The sequence below is a fragment of the Pseudoliparis swirei genome, chromosome 7 (genome assembly GCF_029220125.1).
Source record: "Pseudoliparis swirei isolate HS2019 ecotype Mariana Trench chromosome 7, NWPU_hadal_v1, whole genome shotgun sequence".
Classification (NCBI taxonomy): domain Eukaryota; kingdom Metazoa; phylum Chordata; class Actinopteri; order Perciformes; family Liparidae; genus Pseudoliparis; species Pseudoliparis swirei.
Genome location: NC_079394.1, coordinates 25,555,349 through 25,576,849, shown reverse-complemented (window position 1 = coordinate 25,576,849; position 21,501 = coordinate 25,555,349). Strand labels below are relative to the sequence as shown.

General features: G+C 44.6%; 1 protein-coding gene across 8 annotated transcripts in view; it reads right to left on the bottom strand.

The window, feature by feature from the left end:
- Positions 1–21,501, bottom strand: part of LOC130196186 (dmX-like protein 1) — a 54,670-nt gene that overhangs the window by 23,021 nt on the left and 10,148 nt on the right. For all 8 annotated transcript variants that reach the window (XR_008832201.1, XM_056418075.1, XM_056418078.1 and 5 more), the window contains 23 exons: positions 21,217–21,418; positions 18,643–18,823; positions 17,860–18,036; positions 17,489–17,721; positions 13,727–14,444; positions 12,696–12,817; positions 12,114–12,203; positions 11,579–11,681; positions 11,341–11,460; positions 10,977–11,195; positions 9,133–10,334; positions 8,678–8,936; positions 8,273–8,406; positions 7,228–7,414; positions 6,994–7,104; positions 5,645–5,814; positions 5,390–5,487; positions 5,086–5,251; positions 4,038–4,166; positions 3,799–3,937; positions 2,107–2,873; positions 1,651–1,749; positions 829–996 (listed from right to left, as the gene is read on the bottom strand). Coding sequence is in view for 7 of the 8 variants with exons in the window: in XM_056418075.1 (XP_056274050.1) it covers positions 829–996; positions 1,651–1,749; positions 2,107–2,873; positions 3,799–3,937; positions 4,038–4,166; positions 5,086–5,251; positions 5,390–5,487; positions 5,645–5,814; positions 6,994–7,104; positions 7,228–7,414; positions 8,273–8,406; positions 8,678–8,936; positions 9,133–10,334; positions 10,977–11,195; positions 11,341–11,460; positions 11,579–11,681; positions 12,114–12,203; positions 12,696–12,817; positions 13,727–14,444; positions 17,489–17,721; positions 17,860–18,036; positions 18,643–18,823; positions 21,217–21,418 (5,794 nt within the window). In the remaining variant the exon portion in view is untranslated. The remainder of the gene's footprint in view (positions 1–828; positions 997–1,650; positions 1,750–2,106; positions 2,874–3,798; positions 3,938–4,037; positions 4,167–5,085; positions 5,252–5,389; positions 5,488–5,644; positions 5,815–6,993; positions 7,105–7,227; positions 7,415–8,272; positions 8,407–8,677; positions 8,937–9,132; positions 10,335–10,976; positions 11,196–11,340; positions 11,461–11,578; positions 11,682–12,113; positions 12,204–12,695; positions 12,818–13,726; positions 14,445–17,488; positions 17,722–17,859; positions 18,037–18,642; positions 18,824–21,216; positions 21,419–21,501) is intronic.

Below are 21,501 nucleotides of genomic sequence, written 5' to 3'. Positions count from 1 at the left end.
TTCACTCAACCTTTGAATAGTGAGGCAGGAACTCCCTCAGGAGAACGGAGGATCAGAACAAGCTGCCAGCTCATTGCTGGAGGTGTGATCACCAGTGCACAACCAGTGGGGGTGTGTGTGTGTGTGTGTGTGTGTGTGTGTGTGTGTCTCTCGGGAAGCTGCTTACATGAGGACAAGCTTCCAGGTGGCTTCATCGAGTGTCTTTCTTTGTGATCAGTTAATTAAAAGTGCATCTGCCCCTCGTCAGGGTCGGCAGCAGAAGCGATGCTTTGCCCACAGCCAAAACATAAGATCAACAAATGGACAATTAGCATCATAACGTCTGATCGTAGGATGATTAGTTGTCACTTGTCATCAAGTGTTCAGGTGTTTTGGTTTAACGAGCGACTGAGCAGCCACATACGCATCCGACTGAAAATCAACCGTTAGCACAAAGTAACCAACATAAATAGTTGGAGTTGATAATAAACAGAATGAATATGTTTAAAAAAAACTTTATAGACAGCTCTCATCCGGATGTCAACATGATCCGTCCCAACAGAGGCATTCGGCTAAGAGTCACCAATCAACACCGTCACTTGTTTAACCAAATCACCGGCAGCATCAACAGCGACAAGCTAATAATCCCGTTAACTACCTCAGTTTGTACACTGTTTAAAACTCATTAAACTCTCCTACGCGACCACATATTTGGACTTGTATGCTCATCATTTCTCTCCGGTGTAACATCACATTTACATATTCGACCCCTTCCCTCCACTTATAGCACACAGACTTAGAAAGTCCATGTGTACCCAAGGAGGGTGGAGCTCTGCGTGCCGTCTATACCTGGTGAGACTCTTGAAGCAACAGGATGAGCTCCATGCGCACAGAGGCCAGTCCTCCACCGTGAGAGCCGTGCAGGCTGCAGTAGCTCAGGAACATCCTCAGTAAGGGCTGGTTGCTCTGCAGCCAGTGTCTCCTACTCCGCTGCCGGTGACCAGGAGGACTTCCCGGCTGTAAAAAGATCAGTTGAACTTTATTAGTACTGAAGACAAAAATCAATCAACAGGCCTGTAATTATGCCAACGTTATCCAGACAGCCATGTTTTAAAACAACGCGAAATAAACAGTTCTTTTAAAGTAAAAACAAAAAAACCCAAAAATAAACTAGAACAGGCACTCGGTAGAGCGCATACCTTCGCCGCAGTCACTTTTTTGGTACCTTTTCATGACCTTGACCTTTGACCCAATCAATCCCAAAATCTAATCAAATAGTCCCCGGATAATACCCAATCATCCCACCAAATTTCATGCGATTCGGTTTAATACTTTTTGAGTTATGCGAGTAACACGCATACAAATAAATAAATAAATACACAGCGATCAAAACATAACCTGTGCAAAGGTAAAAATAAAGTAAAAACTAGTGGTTCTTTGAAATGTTTGATGCATACTGTACAAACAAATATATATATATATATAATCAGGTTTGCTGATGAAACTGATATGTAGCTAATTTGATGGAGACATGTTGGAAGGAGTTGATATTCGAGGAGAAAGGAAACAATCTTTTCAAAATACAATTCTTCACACCAAGCTGTTGTGTTGCATCGATCTTTCATCACAAACATCCGACAATTCTAGAAGCTGCCAGCTATCTACACCCACCTGTTCCTCCTCCACCAACCCAGAATCGGGGGCATCACCCTGGACAGACAGCTCTGGCAAGCACGGCTTGTAGCTGCAGCAACGCTGGAGTGCCACCACCTGGGTTAATCCGAAGGAAGAAAAAAAAAAAAGAACAAAAATTTGTTCATCAACTTATCGTGAAGGAAGTCGTCCTGCGTGTGTGGGAGTGGAAGCAAAACATTTCACAGACTTGTCAAACAGGAAAAGAGAAACAATTCAAGAGAAATCTACTGGACACTGACGCAGTGCACACAGAGAGATACAATCCTGAAACCACAGACAGAACAGCCGTGTGGGAGTTATGGATGTTTTATTGAGAGAACTTAAGGGTGCAGCCAGACGAATGCACCTCCGAATAGACATTTTATCAATATCTATTGGCAAAATGATAGATTTGAATGTTAAATTCTGTAAATATGCCTGTGCTGCAATTACCTCTCTCTCCAACCACTGGTAGAGCTGGCAACGCAGCTTCCCTCCATCCAGCTCGTACCCGTTGGACAGCGTCCGGAGCTCATTGGTCATGATCTTCAGGCAGGCGGTAAACTTCAGTTGGGCCGCCAAGATGTCATGACACGGAGCGATGAAGTCGTGGCAGTTCTCACTGTCCTCTCCCGTGTCCGTCTCCATTAGCGGCGACGTGGCGTCCCGTGTGTCCTGGAACACACTGCTGCCGTCGACATTTGTAGCTTCTCCTTCCTCATCTTCCTCTTCATCCTCTCCATCTTTGTCACTGTCCCATCTCAGCTCCAGGGGCTCATCTGTATGCGCCGGTGACTGGTGGCTCCAGTCAAAACTTAACACTGAATCCGAATGGCTGTTGGATAAGCTGTGTCCGTCCGACTCGTAGCCGTTCAGAGTCGTCTGAGACCAATCCGGGTTGGATGTTTGTCCGTTCACGCTCCCGACACTGAGGTCAGCGGCCTGGTTGGGCAGCTCGGAGTGCTTGCGGACTTTGGGCATCTTGGAGAGGACTTCAAGTGCCAGCATGGGGCAGCCAGCTTGCAGGTGTGCGTACGCAGCTGTGAAAAACAGCCTCCGCTCCTCCAGGCTAATGGAGTCAGGCCGGCGGCCCTCAGCCGTCAGTCCAACCTTCGCCTTGTCTGAGGAGCCAAAATGCCGGCGAAGGAGAAGTGGGTGTGTTCGAAGGTAGGTGTAGAAGTTGAACACTTCTGGGTTACACGTGGACACCGAGGAGGAACCTGTCATGGATGGAAAGTGAAAGCATTCTGAATGGACTATGAGAACATCATTTATGAAACACATGTAGCACAGCAACGTTAATCTGGGACTGGTTCGTCTCCCGAGTCTAAGTGAGGTTCACATTAAGTTCAGTTCTTCATCTAATCTTCAAGCATGCCTTATACATGTTCTTACATTACATTTAGTTGTGGTTAGTGTTACACATTTGGGAGTTCAGTGCTGTGCTCGAGGACAACTCTGGAGTGCCCAGAAGGTTAACTGCCACCAGTCCGGCCTCAGTACGTGGACCTGAGCCCCTCCTGTTCCAAAGTCCCCACACACACAATCAAATACTTCCTATATTTTAAAATGTCAGATCCTGGCCAATTTGTGTCTTTTCATCCACATAAACAATGTACTTTAAAATAAAAAATTCTTAGGGGATCATTAAGAGGGTAGTAAGCTCGGCAATAAATTATGAAAATAAATCTAAAGCAGAGTGGACGGTCCCTGTGGAACCGGTAGAGCAGCCGGGATGGAAAACCAGCAACGACCTGAGGCTATTCCTCTGCTCCTGGTTAATGTTTAGTTGCAGGTAAATTCAGGCTAATTCAACAACTTGAGGTCGGTGACTGTTCAGACATCTTTACAGAGACTTTACTGGCGCCATTGTGGAGTCCCGGAAACAAGCTGCACTTCACTGGCGAACCACTGGGCAGAGCGCAGGACTTCGATGTGACGAGAAGAAGACGACTCTCTCCGTTTACCGATGCTGGCTGCTCAGACAAGATCAAAGTTCAAAGCTCCCTGAGGTGGAATTTTGTATGTAAATTGTGTGTACCCTGTGATGCAGAGTGGCATTTAATGATCTTTGAACCTATATTTGACCTTTGCATAGGAGGTAAAGAAAAGAAGAAACCAAAGTAATGAGCACTGCAGACCAACCTGCATCACATTTGCTCTCCGTGCACCCGGAGCTGAAGCCGGTTGCCGGCTGCTCCAGTAGAGTGTCTAAGGCTCCGCTGTAGTCCTCCAGGACCCAGTGAGCCATGCTGCGTAGGAACGGGTCCTGGTGGGCTTGAATCTGAAAAAAACAACAGATAATCATATAGTCTCATTAACAAAATGCTAGTGTCAAACAACACCGAGTAGCCTGATGAAAAGGCTGGACATAAATAGTGAACCTGTTTGTCTTGTCCCAGAACATGTCTCTGGAGGATCTTTTTGTAGGTGGACGCCGTCTCAAACTCAGACTCGTACAGTCTGGAGATCACCAGGGCAAGCTGCAGGTCCTGCAGTTTCTCTATGCACACCTGGAGAAGGAAATAAAGCAACATATCACAGTCTGTTATCATTAAAAAATGATTTCTGAGCTATTGCCTCGGGACCGAATGGAGAGAGATAAGACATGAGCAGACAAATCACGTATATTCTTGACACGGTTATCCTGAAGTTACAGCTTTCTTGTTTGAAAGGGGAAGAACGTGCAAATAATAGAAGTCTTTGCACACGGCAAAGAGTTTGTAGATAGTTGCAACTTGTGACACTTAAGAAAGTCAATGACAGCCCTTTGCCTGGGTGACGCTCATTTCCATCAAATGCTTAGAAAAGCTCCAGTTACTCACAGAGAGGAAGTAATGACTCATTGATTTGGGGACTTTCTAAACAGAGATAGATGGCAGAAATACTAATAGACATCTTTCAAACTACATCAGCCATTCTAAGAATCAAGCAGAACTATACAAGTTTATACATCAACATAACAAACTAGTGTGGTAGTTCCTGCTGCTTCGCAAATGTATCAACTTGCTATTGAACGTCTTGTAAAAAAGGAGGAAAGACGGAAAAACCCAAGAGTCAAGTGCCAACATCAATAATTATTCAGCGCATTGCGCTAAAAGCTCTTGACAAAGACACCGCTGCTGGAATCTATCGAGCTGTATCAATAATAAAAATGATGCCGCACGCTCCAGGAATGCTGCTGGCAAGATTCGTTGTGGATGCGACTTCGTTGCTTTTACTATATCATCAAACACTGGCCTTGATTATGAATTGTTGAGGGGAAAGGACACAACAACTAGACAGAAATTGTATAAATAAATTTGAGTTGCACTTGACATTAGTCTTGCTGAAAGCATGTTTTCTAACTTAAGGCTGACAAGTGGCACTTGCAGTTGAAAGAACGAGTGTTTCTCCCAAACAGTGCGCCATGTCTTTTTTCCCCCCACTTGCCTCCACAGCGTCCTTAAGGGAGCCGGCGAGAAGGAAGAAGGCTGCAGAATGCTGGAACCGCTGCTTTCCAAGCAGAGAAAACGCATTTTTCAACGCCGCTTTCCTCCACCGGTCCTCGCTGAAGTTGTTGCGGAAAAACTCGGTCATTTTGGCATTCTTCTGAGACCTGGAGAGAAAAACAGATTCAACACTTGTGCAAAAGCTTTTCAGCAATGTGAGAGAACTAATCTTGGTTAAGAGTAGAAGGGCAAATATTGACATGATTGTGTATTTCACATGCTAAATGATGTCAGGTCTGCCATACCTGTACAATCCCCAGACCACCGCCTTTTTCTTCAGTGCGAGGTAAAATATAGCTGCATCCAGAGGATCATTGTTTCTCTGTAAAGCCGTCTTGGCAACCTGACGAAGCGGAAGAAAAAAAAAAAAAGAGATTACATCGAGAGTCAACCAGTTTTATTTCGGGGAGGGGCAAATCTGCCACAGCTCGCCGTTTAAGATCCGAGCAAAGACACCAAAATCGAGAATGAAAACCAATTAACGTCACTGGACGCCTCACCTTCTCAATACACCTGCGTAGCTTGTTGCTGCTGCGCAGCCACCAGCCCACGCCCATGGAGCGCAGCTCAGGCCAGGTGGGCTCTCCCTTGTGGAGGGAGGGCAGCATGTTCAGCAGCTCCTCTTCAGCCTCAGAGTGGAAGGCCCAGGCGTAATGACACGTGGACAGGCCTGAAGGGAGAAGACACAGACACATGAGCGGCTGTAGCTCAGTGGGGTAAGAGGGTCGGTCGTCGGTTCGATCCCCGGTCTCCCCATTTGATGCAAGTCGAAGTGTCCATGAGCAAGTCACTGAACCCCCAGTTGCTTCCCGGGCGCATCGCTGCAGCCCACTGCTCCTTAATCAACTAAGGATGGGTTAAATGCAGAGAATACGTTTCTTTGCCTGTGTACCTGTACTCTGTGCAATGACAATAGATTGAATCCAATCCAATGAGAGAAGAGGGAACGCTCTGCATTCAGCAGCACATCAACACCGCGCAGGGAGGGAATGCAGCAGCACGGTCGATACCAGATTATCGGACCAAATTCTCACCGGACGGACAATTGCTGATATTTGTTCAGGTAAAACAAGAAGAGCTTCATTGACAAGAAAAGTACTTAATAAATAATGTGAGAATTAAGGGTTACTTGTTCACTGCTATTTAAGGTTGGCTGGATGCTGCAGATATAACAAAAACCCGACTAATGCATCACTTTTTGGTCAGATTCTGCATATAGGTTCGGTCTAATTGCCTCATGGTTTTGTTTATATTACCGTCATATACAGATGTTCAGGTGCTCATTGGTCGGCTTTGAGTGTATGAACCAATTTAGTTAAAATGATTTACTACTTGGCTAAAGCTTTTATGTTCACATTTTATTCATTTAGGCTACCAGACCCAGAGTGAGTCCATTTAGTCAACAGAATTTCCTCTTCCAGCTGCGGTGCTGTATTGCCGGCCACTGAGGAGTTCTACGGCTGCAAACACAGTAAGTGTTTTGCTCAAGGGTGACGTTACAGTAATAGTTGAGGATGATGAATAGACGATGGCTTGTTTTCACTCCTCTCATTCAGACTTTCACCGTCATAAATGTACAATTGGGACCACCAGTAACCGTCCATCTTTGTAGCTTTAGAGGTCTTTATCGAGATACTGGCCTGTTACCGAGGTTGCCAATGGAGCTACATCTGAACGGAGTGCAGAAGGCCAGCTCTTTAGGTGGCACGCTGGAGACACACATTGAATCTTGCAAGATCCTACAAGGTTCAAATATAATAAAGGCCGTACAGTGAGCTGAATGCTACAGGGTTTACTTTGTGCCAGCTGTGGAACGCTCCCAATGAAAACAGTCGGAGGACCACTGTACCTTGCCGCAGCAGCTGTGCTCGGTGTGCTGGAGGCAGTGAGGTAGAGAGGAAGGTGTGGAGTTGGACGGCCAGCAAGAACTTCAGACCACACTCGTCCAGCGTCTCTCCACCTAGTCAGGGAACGACAGAAAGCTCTTATTGATAGTTAAAAACATAATTAAGTGATGTTGCGGAATGGGGCACTTCTCTACTGAATCTCATCCGTTGGAAGAGCCCTCCTTTCCCTGCAGTACCTTTGCTTGTGCTCTGGCTGTCCTTGAGGTCCGTGCTTGAGGTAGCGATGGTGTCGGCCAGCGCCATGAGAGACATCTGCTCCATGCGGGTTAAGCCCGGCAAACTGGAATGAAGGAGGTGACTGGACAGAACCTGAGCATGTTCCGGACCAAACTGTGTGGGACTGTACTGGGACAGGTCGATAACCTAGAGACATTGAACCAGATAGAGGACAAGATTGATTCAACACGTAATAGAAAGAGGCAGGAAATAATGTTAAAAAGGAATAATGTGTCATGGCTAGATTCATATATATATATAACATATACACTACCGTTCAAAAGTTTGGAGTCATCCAGACAATTTCGTGTCTTCCATGAAAACTCACTTTTATTTATCAAATGAATAGAGAATTGAATAGAAAATATAGTCAAGACATTGACAAGGTTAGAAATAATGATTCATATTTGAAGTATTAATTTTGTTCTTCAAACTTCAAGCTCAAAGGAAGGCCAGTTGTATAGCTTATATCACCAGCATAACTGTTTTCAGCTGTGCTAGCATAATTGCACAAGGGTTTTCTAATCAGACATTAGTCTTCTAAGGCGATTAGCAAACACAATGTACCATTAGAACACTGGAGTGATAGTTGATGGAAATGGGCCTCTATACACCTATGGAGATATTTAATTAGAAACCAGACGTTTCCACCTAGAATAGTCATTTACCACATTAACAATGTATAGTGTGTATTTTTGATTAATGTTATCTTTATTGAAAAAACAGTGCTTTTCTTTGAAATATAAAGACATTTCTAAGTGACTCCAAACTTTTGAACGGTAGTGTATATTACAAGCTTTTCCCAATGCGTCAACCATTTAATAATATCTGGACACTTAGCCTATGCAGGAACTAGGGCCATCACAGGCTTTAATCTTTACTCCATAATCTAAAATGAACATTGACATGTACCATTGTGTATGTGAGCGTCACACTGGCAGAGCAAACAATATCTAAATGTTGCTGTCCATCTTTTTAACCAAACAGAAGTCAACAGAAACCGACCTTGTTCCCCGTTTCCTCCTGATCGTCTTCCAGGGGGTCCAGGTCTGCAACGGTGGGTGTGTGAAAGAGCTCTTCATAAACATCAGTGTGAATGGAACCGTGTCCACTATCTCCACTCACACTGATCACTTTATCTGTCGGGGGACATCAAACAAAGGGAAATTACACCAGGTATTTCATAAGAGACATGCAGAAAAATTCCCTCCAGCTGGGAGATCGAAGATTCAAATAACATACTTAAGAGCAGGACTTTTTTCTGTTTAAAAGTTTCTGCTTTTATTCTTCTCCTCACTTCGTTTCCCCAGAGAAACAATGAGGTAAAATGTCAATGGGCAATGACTCTTCATACACTGGTAACACTGAATAATAGCATCCTAAAACCCACACCACACAGTGTATACCAACCAGGTTTTGGTAATGTATCCTCATCGGCTGCCAGCAGAGCGTACAGAGGCAGTGGTGGGATGGAGCTTATCTCCGTGTAGTCGGGGGTGGCGTTCTCCGCTTTGCTGAACATCTTCCGATCCCTCGCGGCGCTTCCTCCAGCGCTGATTGTTCGAGAGCGCACACGTTTCTCAGGATTGGTTGTGCTGTCTTTAAGTGCCACAACTTCTCCCGCGATGCATTTCACCAGGTGGGACAAGATCGCTTTGGCACGGTGAACCTTAAGATTAACACATTTATATTTTCAAATAAATAAAAAAATCACAACAATCAATGTCACAATGTCATTGTTTGTAATTAGTGCATTCAAGTTCAGACAGTAAGAAATTACAATCAGCTGATGGGGAATGTGCTTAAATAAAATAAATGCATCTCATTAGATAAAGTAAGTATAGAGCGTCATTTCTTTAACTCACCTTCCCGAGATCCATGAGCTCCAGTAACTGTACAGGATGGTACTGAGGCAGAGTGGGGAAGAGTTGGTGAGCTGCTTCGAAAAGCCCAGAATCCTCCATCTCGACAGGCAGGTCGTACGCTGTTCTCTTCCCACTGAGTTTCTGAGCCAGACTCATCATTGATCTCGTCAAGGACTTTTTGGGAGGGGCAAGTGAAGACACGGGGGCCCCGGAGCCGGGACCGTCCTCCTGGCACTGCCTGATGGCTGAGATGATAGAGGAGACGCTGCTGCTGATGTCGGTGTCCTGGGCAATCGGGGAGTTGGGTTTGATTGGCGCTGGCGGCTGCCACTGGGAGTAGACGTGCATCTCACAGTCCATGCCTACTACCAAGATGCCATCTCTCACCCAGGAGAGGGAGACTGGAATGGGTAACGAGCCTTCGACAGAGGAGACCAGATCCACCGATTGAATCAGAACCAGGCGCGACGAGCTCTGGTCTCGACTGGCATCGGATGTCAAGCCCAGTTCTGGAGGTTTCCCAGCGAGACGGCCGTACATATAAATCTTTGTCCCAATACCAACAGTCAGAACATGTGACCCATCTTCTTGGGAGACCCAGTCCAAATGAACCAGGTTCTTACTAGTAGACCCAGGACAGTCCTCGTGGACAGGGAGGTCTGTGCTGTCCAGGACTAGGGTCTGCTCTAGATGCCACTGTGAACCACCAGTGGACTCGCACTGGAAGATGCCAATGTGGACCAAAGGCTCTTGAGAGTTTGCTGCGTTGGGGCTTAGAGAGAGATTTGGGCTATGCTGCACAGTCAGAGTTGGAGTCAGGCGGGTGTTGTTGTTGTTATTGTTGTGCATATAAGGGGAGGAAGACAGGGTAGGAGGAGAAGTCAACAGTTGGAGAGAGTTCAGATACGGTGTTGAGATCAGACTTGTGGTTGGTATCCGCTTGTAGGCAACTGCAATCCGTCCGGAGTGGCAGCAGCTGACCTCGATGGGACGACCTTGCACCTCCACTGCGCTGCTGTTGGGAAGTCTCGCCTCCACCAGCAGAGGCCACTCCTCCCACTGGTAAACCAAGCGGTCCACACCGGAAGGCTCCGTCGCAATAACAACGCACCTCCAGAAGCGCACCTTTCCATCGGAACAGGAAGTAGCAAGGAGGTAGGGCACGCGATCAGCCGGCAGAGAACATGACGCGCTCAAGTGACCTAGGAAGAGAGGAGACGATGCACTGTTAGGCGAGGAAGTTGTTCCTCTTTCGTCTAAAGTGTGATGTTTTAGCACTTTCATTTCTGTGAATGTATTTGATTTCTGTCAGTTTTTAAAAAGTTTTTTTATTCTATACATGCTGAGCAAGAACTGAGGCAAAACCAAAGTTGTGGCACGGTTAAAGAAATCTTGTTTTCCAGATATTTTGTAGGCGTTCTTTAAATTACAGTTCGAGTTGACTCATATTGAGAACAAAAACAAACATTTCCACGGTGCAAATGAAAATTGTTGGAAAAGTATCCTTGTTTGTTAGTTTACATTTTTCACGTCTACAATATGGAAGTAGCTCTTTCTTAGTCAAAAGGTAAACATCACCATGTCCCTGAAATGGTAGCACCAATCAATGTTTAGTTATTTTCTAGCTGAAGAAACATTGCAGTGGAAATGTTTCCATGGCAACATAAAATGTGCAACTCTGTGAACACAGGCATGGATAAATACCTCCGAGGCTGTTAAATGTCTTCATCCGTGTTAGTCTATTAAACTGTCGTACTCGCCTTGTGCTCAGGGACTGTGTACTCAAAGCTGCATTTCACTACCAGAACAAGTTCACAGACTTGTGTGCCTTCATCGTCCCTCACCTGCTGATGGCGTGACACTGATGGCTTCCACCCCTTCAGGGAGAGCCATCTCTTGGCTGTACAGCCGGTGTGTTGTGAGGCTGAGGCGACAGGCACTTTGCAGGTTGGAAGTGCAGGGTTTACTCTTCTGACCCACTGGAGAAGTGAACTCGTCATAGCTGAACGTAGAGCTGTTCAGAGGAGAAGCTGAGGTCACGTTCGCCTCCATCGTGGTCTCTTCTGTGGTGACAGGGAGAGGGAAATTACATTTAGAAAAGTCCCTCCCAAATTATTTGTTTTAGAACATTAGTTCTCTCATTTCTGTTAGACTTCCAGTTGTCGGGCAAAAACAGTACTTTTAAATTCTTTGGTTAAAAGTACCCACCCATGATGATGGGTCGAGCAGCGAGATGGAGATGCCACATGTGGAGGAGCGAGCGACCCGATGGGGTCAATTCGACCACAACGAGGAAAAAACGCGCAGAGAACGCCACCTTGCTAGAGGCTACAGGGAGAAACAGACGCACACAGAATATTAATGAGCCTTTGTAAATGTAAATGCGTATCTTAAGGATATATACACTTGTAAGTAGTGAGAACAATGATTGTGTGTGTGTGTGTACCAGTGTGAGGGGCATCAGGTGTTTGCTGCGGGCTCTCTCTTCTCTCACTGCCGAGGATCAGATCCTCTTCAAAAACATGCAGGAGCTGCGTCTCCTTCCCCTGCTGCAAAGGACAACCGCAGCCATTATGAAACCACATCTTATGCAGCCACTAAACCACACGCTTCCTCCACTGTGGAGCTGCTACGCAGGCGCACAAAAACAGACACATGAAGTGTTAATGTTACACAAACTTGCACATGTACACCCACGCGAAAAACGGCCCGAGGGTTGAAAGAAGGCTCGTGCTGCACCATTTCTGTTGAATCTTGGTTGACCCTTCACAGAAGTCTTCCGCAGACGTATTTTTTATGCTACAAAATACCAATGGTCTGGAGTTAAACTATGGCTTTCAAATATGTTTTAGTTTAAATATGTTTAATTTCTGAGGAGACGTTCGTGTTAATATCTTTTTCATCCAAGATGTTGACAGTTGGACAAGAAATAGAGAGAGCGAGAGAGAGAAGTCACTCAGTTTCTCTTTATGGATACTTACAAAGTCAGTAATGGTATCGAGCTCTATAATACATCCTGGTTTTGCTGTAGATTGCTGACTGATGATGTTAAACACCTCTCCAACATATTTCTAAAAGAGAAACAAACATAATGTAGTCACATTATTACGGCATTTTTACATCAAAACATACTATTAGTGAGCCAATTGTACTTCAGAAAACTAGAAAAACTACCATCTATGCTGCAATTAAAGACCAATGAGCTGTTTGTATGCAAGCAAATAATATTCTTAAAAAATAAGCATTAAAGTGCTCTGTAAATAAAATCATGAAAACTAAATAAGCGTCACTTTGTGCTCGATTCTGAGCTGTATTCGATGAGACAGATCAATGTCATTGATCTTATTTCCCACATGTTCGTTAATTGCGCTCTTGAGTAACTCCGTTGCTAACACCAATGAAGTGACAGGACTGCAAATTAACTACATCATGTTGCCTCACTGGCTCTTTAATGATCCAAGGGAAACACTGAATTGTGGTTTTTGGTAGTTTAAAGAAAACGAAAAGTCACTGTGATGGCGACGACATCCTGCAGAGTTTGAGAATCCTATTTCATAACTTACTGATATCTCTGGATTGGAGAGCTCACTCAGGAGTTTCTTAGCTTCAATAACAGCCTGATACATCCGGAGCGAGTGGCCGTCGCTTGCCACGAAGCAGGCGCTGGGAGAGTTACAGTACACACCTGAAGAAAGAAACAGAAAGAAACTAGAACGGGCACTCGGTCGAGCGCATACCTTCGCCGCAGCTTTTTTGGTACTTGGTATGAGAGTGTGGGGAACTGTAAATTGATGCAACTTGATACTGGATATTGTGGTAAACATCACAAAATAATTATGTATGAACATTTTACCACGCTATGGTAAAAAGACAATTTTGACCTTTTCATGACCTTGACCTTTGACCTGATTGATCCCAAAATCTAATCAAATGATCCCCGGATAATAACCAATCATCCTACCAAATTGCATGAGATTCAAGAAGATTTTGACCTTTTCATGACCTTGACCTTTGACCCGATTGATCCCAAAATCTAATCAAATGATCCCCGGATAATAACCAATCATCCCACCAAATTTCATGCGATTCTGTTTAATACTTTTTGTGTTATGCGAGTAACACGCATACAAATAAATGGCGATCAAAACATAACCTTCCGCATTTTCAATGCGAAGGTAAAGATTCCTCTATTGGGCTTGTTTTTCAAAATAGACTTACGGGCAAAACAAATACACAGAACACTGTGGTGCAATGCATTTATGAAGTCATATAGACGATGCACTCCCCGGCAACAATGTCACTAGTTAGATAATATTTGGATATTTAAAGCCTCTTGTGGATCTGTTCTATGGGGATTTGGTCCAACGTCCCAAAGCTAGTCTCATTTTATTCAGTAAAGGATCATTTCCTTTGTATAAACAAACCAAAAGAAAGAGACAAGCGTAAATGGCTAAATTGCAGAGTACTTTATCCCCCGTTGCTTTAAAAAATAAATATATACAGGACTGTCTCAGAAAATTAGAATATTGTGATGAAGTTCTTTATTTTCTTATATATACATCTCCTAACAATAAATACAAAAAGTTGTCCTCACCTAAACAGCTGCTGGGAATGAATGTGGGCAGCCAGGCTACTTGAGCAAACGCTGACGCATGAAGGGAATTGATCCGAGCGAGCTCGGAGACCCCGCCGGACAAAGACAGCGGGCCGACGGGGTCCACTCGCCATAGAATCAGTTCACTGTAGATCGCGTTGGGATCCTGGGACACCGCGCCCAGGGACGCCCGGCTGGACCGCAACCCCCGGGGCAGAAACGCCGGACGAGAGAAACCAGAAGAGTAGGCGTCCGCAGGGGCCAGGAGGCTGTCGGCCTCCGGCGTCCTCAAGGCGTTGTGGTGCGAGGTGGTGAGGAGCAGCGGCAGCAACGAGTGACAGGCCAGGTCGTTGAGGTGGAAGCGGTGGCCGCAGTACCTCGACTTGTGAGACACGCTGAGCACGGTAGAGAAAGCAGAGTCCTCCGCGAAGCCGACGGCCCACTGGTTCAGAGAGCCATCGGCGTGTTTGGAAATCATGAGGACGCTGGGGGTGAAGATGCTGAATCTGAGACTGCTGCTGGGCGCAGCTTTCCCTTGACCTCCGTAGCTTATGAGAGCAGACTTGGTTTGAGGCAAAGCGCTCCCAGGTGGCCGCTTCCTGCCATGTTGGATGGCCAGATCCACGTTCTTGTTGCAGGCATACATCACCACACTGTGGCTCAAGGAGATGGCGTCGCCTGTGGGGAACGCCACAGGGATACGGGACACGAAGGACACCTGAGGGAGGAAGAGAGACATCAAAGCAACAACATCTAGAGCAGCTGAAATGCACAGCTCTGAGTTAGTAATGCAGGGCTCTCAAGTGTCACGCATTGAGCGTGACAGTCACGCACTCCCGCCACACATCGAATTTCTCACGCTGAAAAAACCTCTCGTCTATTTAATGTTTTAATGTGCCGCAGCGCGCAAACATGAGCTGGCCGCACTGCCCTCACCGTGGAGGAATCAAGCGCTCCCCTGGAGTTCTGCTGTGAGGAGCCACTTATCAGCCAATCAAAAAAAAAGAAATGGGCTACACAATAGCCAATCAGAAAAAGAACGTATCTGTTGTATTTGGGTAAGATTTAATCCAGCAACCAATGAAAATAAAGCATCCTGGAATTGCGAGCGACTGATATCTGTTCTGGGGGGGGGGGGGGGGGGGGATATGTCACTCTTGCCTGTCATCAAAACTTGAGAGCCCTGGTAATACGAGTGCAGGGTTTTTACACATTTTGACCAATGGATTTCCAGGACTTTAAACCAAATTTCCATGACCAAACTGAAATCTCGGTATAAACATGAACAATTTAGAACATGTTGCGTATTGAGAGCGGACGCCGGCTTATATTTTGAGCGTCTTTCTTTAAAAAAACATATTAATTATTTTAAACTCCGCATAAATGAACATGTGATGATAACAAATTTCCATGACTTTTCCAAAACTTTTATGATTTACGTTTTTTCCAGGCCTGGAAATGACTATTTTAAAATTCCAGGACTTTTCCAGGTTTTCCATGACCGTACGAACCCTGAGAGTGGCTCAGTAAATCAAGTAAGTAAAATGTAGCTTTAAATAAGTATATATTATGAAACAGCTGGGTTTATATTTGAATAAGGTAAAAGAAGATGGCACCGAAGATCAAGAGCTCATTTTACGAAAGGGTTAGCCCAAAACAAACTCTCCTATTCTCCAGTCAGAAATTGAATGACAATGACTTGAAATAATTATGCTAATATAAATAATAGCAGGATCCTGTCTGTGTTATCACATTAAAGCAGTCATGCATACTCAACCTGAAAGTCAATGAAACTGTATTCTTTTAATTGCCTTGCCAGGGTGACTCACTACAACAAGGCTCTCATTATTTCACCACTAATAAAATGCATCAACCGACTTGTGACTTTGATATGAAGCCACACATAATTGGAATACAAGTGTCGAAACGGCTGGATGAGAAGCCATTAAAAACAGTTAGACCATCACAAAGTTATTATTTCCCACGGAAGCGACTCTTGAAGTTGTCGAATACAAACAAGAGTGACCAAGTGCTTAGTTTACAATGTAGGATTAAGTTTGTTGGTACAAACGTGTGACAGGTGTGCACAGGCAAAGACACTCAAGTGCAAGAGGAACAGAACGTTACTGCAGGGCAAAAAGGAGATATGCACACTGTAGGGCCCAAAATAAATAGTGCATCCGTCTTTTTCTCTTTTCAAGGCAACGTTTCAAATCTACAAGATCTTCCTCAGGCAAGAGAAGAAAAACAAGATTTTTGTAGAGGCAGTAATCTACTAGTTGTTGTCATAGCCGACTGAAGACCTGAGGCCTGTACAAGAAACAGAATGTGGGGTTAGCAAAATATCTTGAGGGTTAACTGTGGTTCTTCAGTCCTACGACAAACACGGGAACAAACGCTGAACACACAACCTGCTCCGGAGGAGGCCACGTTTGAGATAAGAGATCAACTTGGATAAAGGTGTCGCCTACCGACCAATCAGAGCTCGGTACGTGGGTCATAACTTAATATTACACTCATACTAATGAGTCACGAGTCATAATCCAGACCAAAAGACGTTTTACACATTCAGAAAAGACTGCAGTCAATAAATTGCGACTGTATGCATGTGAACATTAACTGGTTCATAATCACTGACTAATCTGTATTCCGTTAAATTTGGAGTATTATTGCGCCGTGTGACAATATTGGAGTCGTATTCTTTCAGCTGGAACACCAGCTGTGTGAAAAGAAATAAAATCAGTAGATATTATCATATATTCTCTTTGCGCATCAGCTTCTTGAGCCCCGTGTCGCAGAGACACGTCGGAGTCGTGTCCGACGGTCCGACTGGATGCATCGTCTTGCATTGCAATTACTTTATCGTCAGATTCATCTTGCTCTAGATGAAGCAGTGGTAATATAAATGTATTAATGTACACATTCACAGTGTCAGCAATTTCTTGCCATCTGTGCTTCCTTCATTTCCTTTATTTCAAACATTCATTTAACGTCTTCATATTGCTTTGATGTTATCGGTGTCTATATTTGTAAAATGCGCCTCTCTGCTTGCAGCCTACTTGTCCACGTTGGTGATCGGTCCTACAGCCCTTCATGTGAACGGACTCACAGCCAGATTGAGAAACCATGCGTCGGTTTACCGAGTTTAGAACCAGCTTTTTAGAAGCGTTTAGCGGGTTCGTTAAACCAGAAGATATCCCGGGTATGTTGAACTGGCTTTGCAGCACAGGCCCCTAGTGCCGTTTGCTTTCGACATGTGCTCCTGCATAGTATTTACTGACACCCGTTTGATGTAATGAAGGAAATACAACGGGAGAAAAATTTAACTAAGAGCATCTGATTCACCCCCAGTGTCTGAGGGAGAGGTACCACAAGTCCTTCCTTCCTGCTGCTGTCAGGCTGCGCAACAAACTGCAGTAGATTGCTGGAGATCCTGGCAAACTCAGCACTTTACTTTGTTTTCCCCTTGTATATTTAGTATTAGTATTTAGTTTTTTAGTATTAAGTTTTGTAGTTATTTTTGTTGATGCTCTGATGTGCACCGCTGCTGTGATTTTTGAAATTTCCCCACTGTGGGACGAATAAAGGTATATATCATATCAAATATCATATCTGTCTCCAGAGGAAAGCTGCTGAGTGTTTGAGGGTAATGTAACCACTGTGTAATAATCAGAAAGAAATGCCCAGTCAGCTCTGTCGTGTGATCTGAACTTTAAAGGTTATAAAAAGATGCAACACAAACCACATCAGCAGTGAACGTACCTGAGCTTGTCTGAACATGCCCGGCTGGTATTCATCCAACCAGTCGACATGCCAGACCAGCAGAGAGCCGTCCATGGGATGGATACTGAACAGCATGTCTGCTCCTTTGTTCCACTCTTCTAGCAGCACGTCCACCTGGTGCTTCACTGCTGCCAGAGGGAGCTCTGCAGCCTCAGTAGCCTGGGAGTCGCTTGGTCTGCTGCTATTATCTTCATCAGAGTCATCCTCAGGCACTGGAAGGGAATGCAAATCATAGTGGAAGACGAACGCAAAACGGCTTTTAGAGTGATGTAAAGTTTCCACAGGGTTATTAACATCATAAACACACCTCTTTCAAATAAAGTATAAACACCAGAAACGGGTTCCTGTACCTTCATTGGCGCCGTCGTCCTGCTGCTCCAGGCTGCCTCGGAGCTGCTGCAAGAAGACGTCCATCGCTAAAGTGAAATGGAGCTCTTTGTTGTTGAGCCAGTGGACAGTGAACAGACCTCCGGGCTCCTCGTCGTCCACGGAGCTCAGAGAGGAGATGGAGGGCAGCAGAGGAATGTCTGTAAGGAAGATCCCAAGTGATGAAGAGGTTTAGGTTACATTAGGGGCATCCAGGAGCAAACCGATGTTTCATGATTATTAGAATAGCTTGAAGTTTGCTTAAATGTAATTCAAGCAGACTTCTCAGCTTCAAGGTTGAAAAGAATCTACAAGGTCCTCCCCACACGTCATGCCAAGTTAAACTGATGTTAAATAAATAAACCTTGGGCAATCTACAAATTACACAATTATTTTGACATAAGAGTTACAACCCTCTGACCTATTAAATCTATTGTTCAGACACATGTTGAACAATAGATTTCCATGACCAAACATTTTGTGAAATCTCAGTGTATACACACACACAAGTACATACCTTATGACAAATGAATGAGACAAGTCTGATTAAAAGAATAAATGTTATAAAAATGTTTATTCTTTTAATCAAACTGTGTAAATGACCATGTGAATATAACTAATTTTCCATTACATTTCTAAAACTTTTGGGATTACATTTTTTTCAAGGATTTTTTCAGGCCTGGAAACGGTTGAACCCTGTGCCGTCTCTTGTGGTTCAGGCATAACTATACTGTCAGCGTCCTTGACGTGATGTGTGCGGGTCGGACCTGTGGCAGGGTTGATGCTGGCAGCGATGTGGAAGTGGCAGAGCGCGTTGGCGTGCGGCCGGTTGCTGCCGCTCCTCTTGTGGCTGTAGTGCCGGCTCTGATGGTGAGGCAGGCCGCAAGTCAAGGAGGGCTGCGGGACGTCCCGGTGAAAAGAGCCACGCAGGTATCTTTGAAAGTTCAACTGTAAAGGGGAGAAAGTTAAATTAACAGTTGAATTATGTATTTTCCTCCCCGTCTGCCTGTCGTGTAACTCGAGACATAAATATCTGCTCTGCAGAAAAGTTTTCATGGGGAAATAAAAGTTTTGCCCAGAAATGAAACTACTTACAGGTACTTGTTATGTACTTCAATATTTCTTTTTTACACCAATTCTTAATTGTACTCTGCAACATTTTAGAAGCAAATAAATGATAATGTATCATAGATTAAGCCCCCCAAACACACAGTAATTACAATAAGCCCCACCTTTAGCTGCTGCCACATTAAAGTGATGAATTAATGCATTAATGAGAATAATCCAATGATATTAAATACATTATTCTAAAGAAAGGACACTCCATATTGAGTACTTTGTATGTGTTGATGCTAATACTTAACGGAAGTAAGATTTTGAATGCATTGTCTTTTGTTCATACTTGTAGCAGAGTATTTCTACATTGTGGTTTAACAACTTTTACTTCTTCCATCACTTTATTTACTTGAGAGCTTGATTGCATGGGAGCAAACATATCCTGCTGTTCAGTTTAAATCGAGAACTTGGGAAACTTAAGGACTTAAGTGCAGCTCAGGCTAAATTGCCCGATTGATTCTTGAGTCCCAACGTGGCCTGAATGCATCGTCTTGCATCAGCATGCCATATCGGTTCAACTGATCCTGGAGATGCACTGCCGGTCAGAATGGGCTTCATGTCTGTACAAGTGCATGACTTAAAAAGGAGCCGTATTAATTAAACATATTAAATATAGCAGCAAAGAACCATCATCTACGTACTGATGTCGTGGAGAATGACGTCTCCCGTTTGTGTTATACGAGCTCTTCCTTAGTTTTGTAGACCAGGCGTAAGTGCTTTTCGTGCGTGTGAGCGTGCTCCCCTGGCTACAGCTCACAGGCTCATGAGGCGGTTACAGCTGAAAACGGCGTCCTGACCGACAGCGCCGTCGCAGGAGCTTAGCGCCAACCCTCCGGTTCCCCCTCAGGTAAACACCGGCAGCTCGTTTGCCGTAGTTTGTATCATTAGCGGCGATAGCTATGAGCCAGTGGCTCGCCGTCCCTTGGCTTGAGCCGTTCAGAGGCCATCGAAATGCTGCGCATCGCTCTGCTGTTGAACCTTTTGAAGATGAGAGTCTCAAACCAAATTAAAACTGGATTAAAATAAACAAGCTGGACATTTCTACTTATTTCTTTTCACCCCGAGACATTTCTTTCTCTCAAATGAATGTGAATCCTTTTGAATGGTGGAATTAGATTGTGGTGAACATCCCATCGGAGGAGGCTCTCAAACAACATCCGTATGTGTAAACTTTGGGTTTAATCATCTTCATTGATTTTGTGAGATAACTTGAACTGTTCATCCCACCCGAAGGAATCCTACCAACATGGAGTTTAAATTGGGGCTCTCAGTTTCATCCGGCCACTCAGTTTTGGAGAGAAAGAGTTCCCTCAGACCGGATCTTCCAGCAGAGGCTGATTTTTTAAATGAATAATTCCACATGCGTACTCTTACACTCTCCTTGAGGCACAGTGGTGAAATTAGCAAACCTATTTGTCCTGTAATCTAATGTGCCGAGCTCAGTAAGTGCCATTGAGATCTATAACCATTGAGATGTCTACATCTAAATGGACGTTAAGTATTGTGTTTGAGGCCGAGCGCGTTTAGGCCGTCAGCAACCGAGCAAGTCACTTCAAAGCCGGCGACGGCTCCATTACGGATGAACACCAGCAGCAGCTGAACGAAACAGAAGAACAAGCATCACAAATCAAAGTTGTAATTTGTAGGTGTTGCAGTTTACAGAAAGGAGGTCAATAGTCTTAAGCCTTGTAAGCTTCCCAGAAACACCTTCATGTCTGATAGCCAATTAATTTTCTCCATTAATCCGCTACGCCTCCGATTGTCTTTTTTCCTCCCAGTGTCCCTTTGCTCTTGTTCCCTCGTCTCCTTCTTCAGGGCCAAACGGGGATCTTTGAGTTCTTTAGATCAACTTCCTGCTCTCTTCTTGGATAAATGTGGTCATTTCTTATTATATTTAGTAAGATACACTCTCACTTTGTTACGATGCATGCATCAATAAATATGCATTTGATACACCCGCCCAGAATTCAAGTTTCCAATGTTCAGTTTTTCAGGCGTCGATTACATTTTATGGACATTTTGGATTTTAAATGCTGTGGAATTAAATTACTTTATGTGTGAGAGAGAACATTTTGGCCATTTAATTTATACCTATATGGGTATTAGATCAAAAAGAGCAATTAGTATCATGCAAAACAATTCGACCAATCGACAGCCTCAGAAATGACAACACAGGTGATCAACAACTCTAGTATTTACAAACCAACTACATTACAGTAGCTTACTTCTTGTGCTGTTCTTCCTCGTAATTTCCCATTGCAGGTGGTGCCAGGAGGGCCGGCACATCCCGGTGTGTCACCGTGTTGGCTCGAAGCATGGTTGTTATGGTAACCAGACAGGAGGCCGTCGCCCGGCAAGAGCGTCTCCGCCCAGAGCCGACACACGCTGTCCTTACAGCAGGTGAGCAGAACGTTGCACACCGCGCCGCTGTTGTGGAAGAGGAAGGACGGATGTCATCACTCTAAATGCTGATGACAGACACCTTCAGTGAAGCTCAAACTACTCTTCAC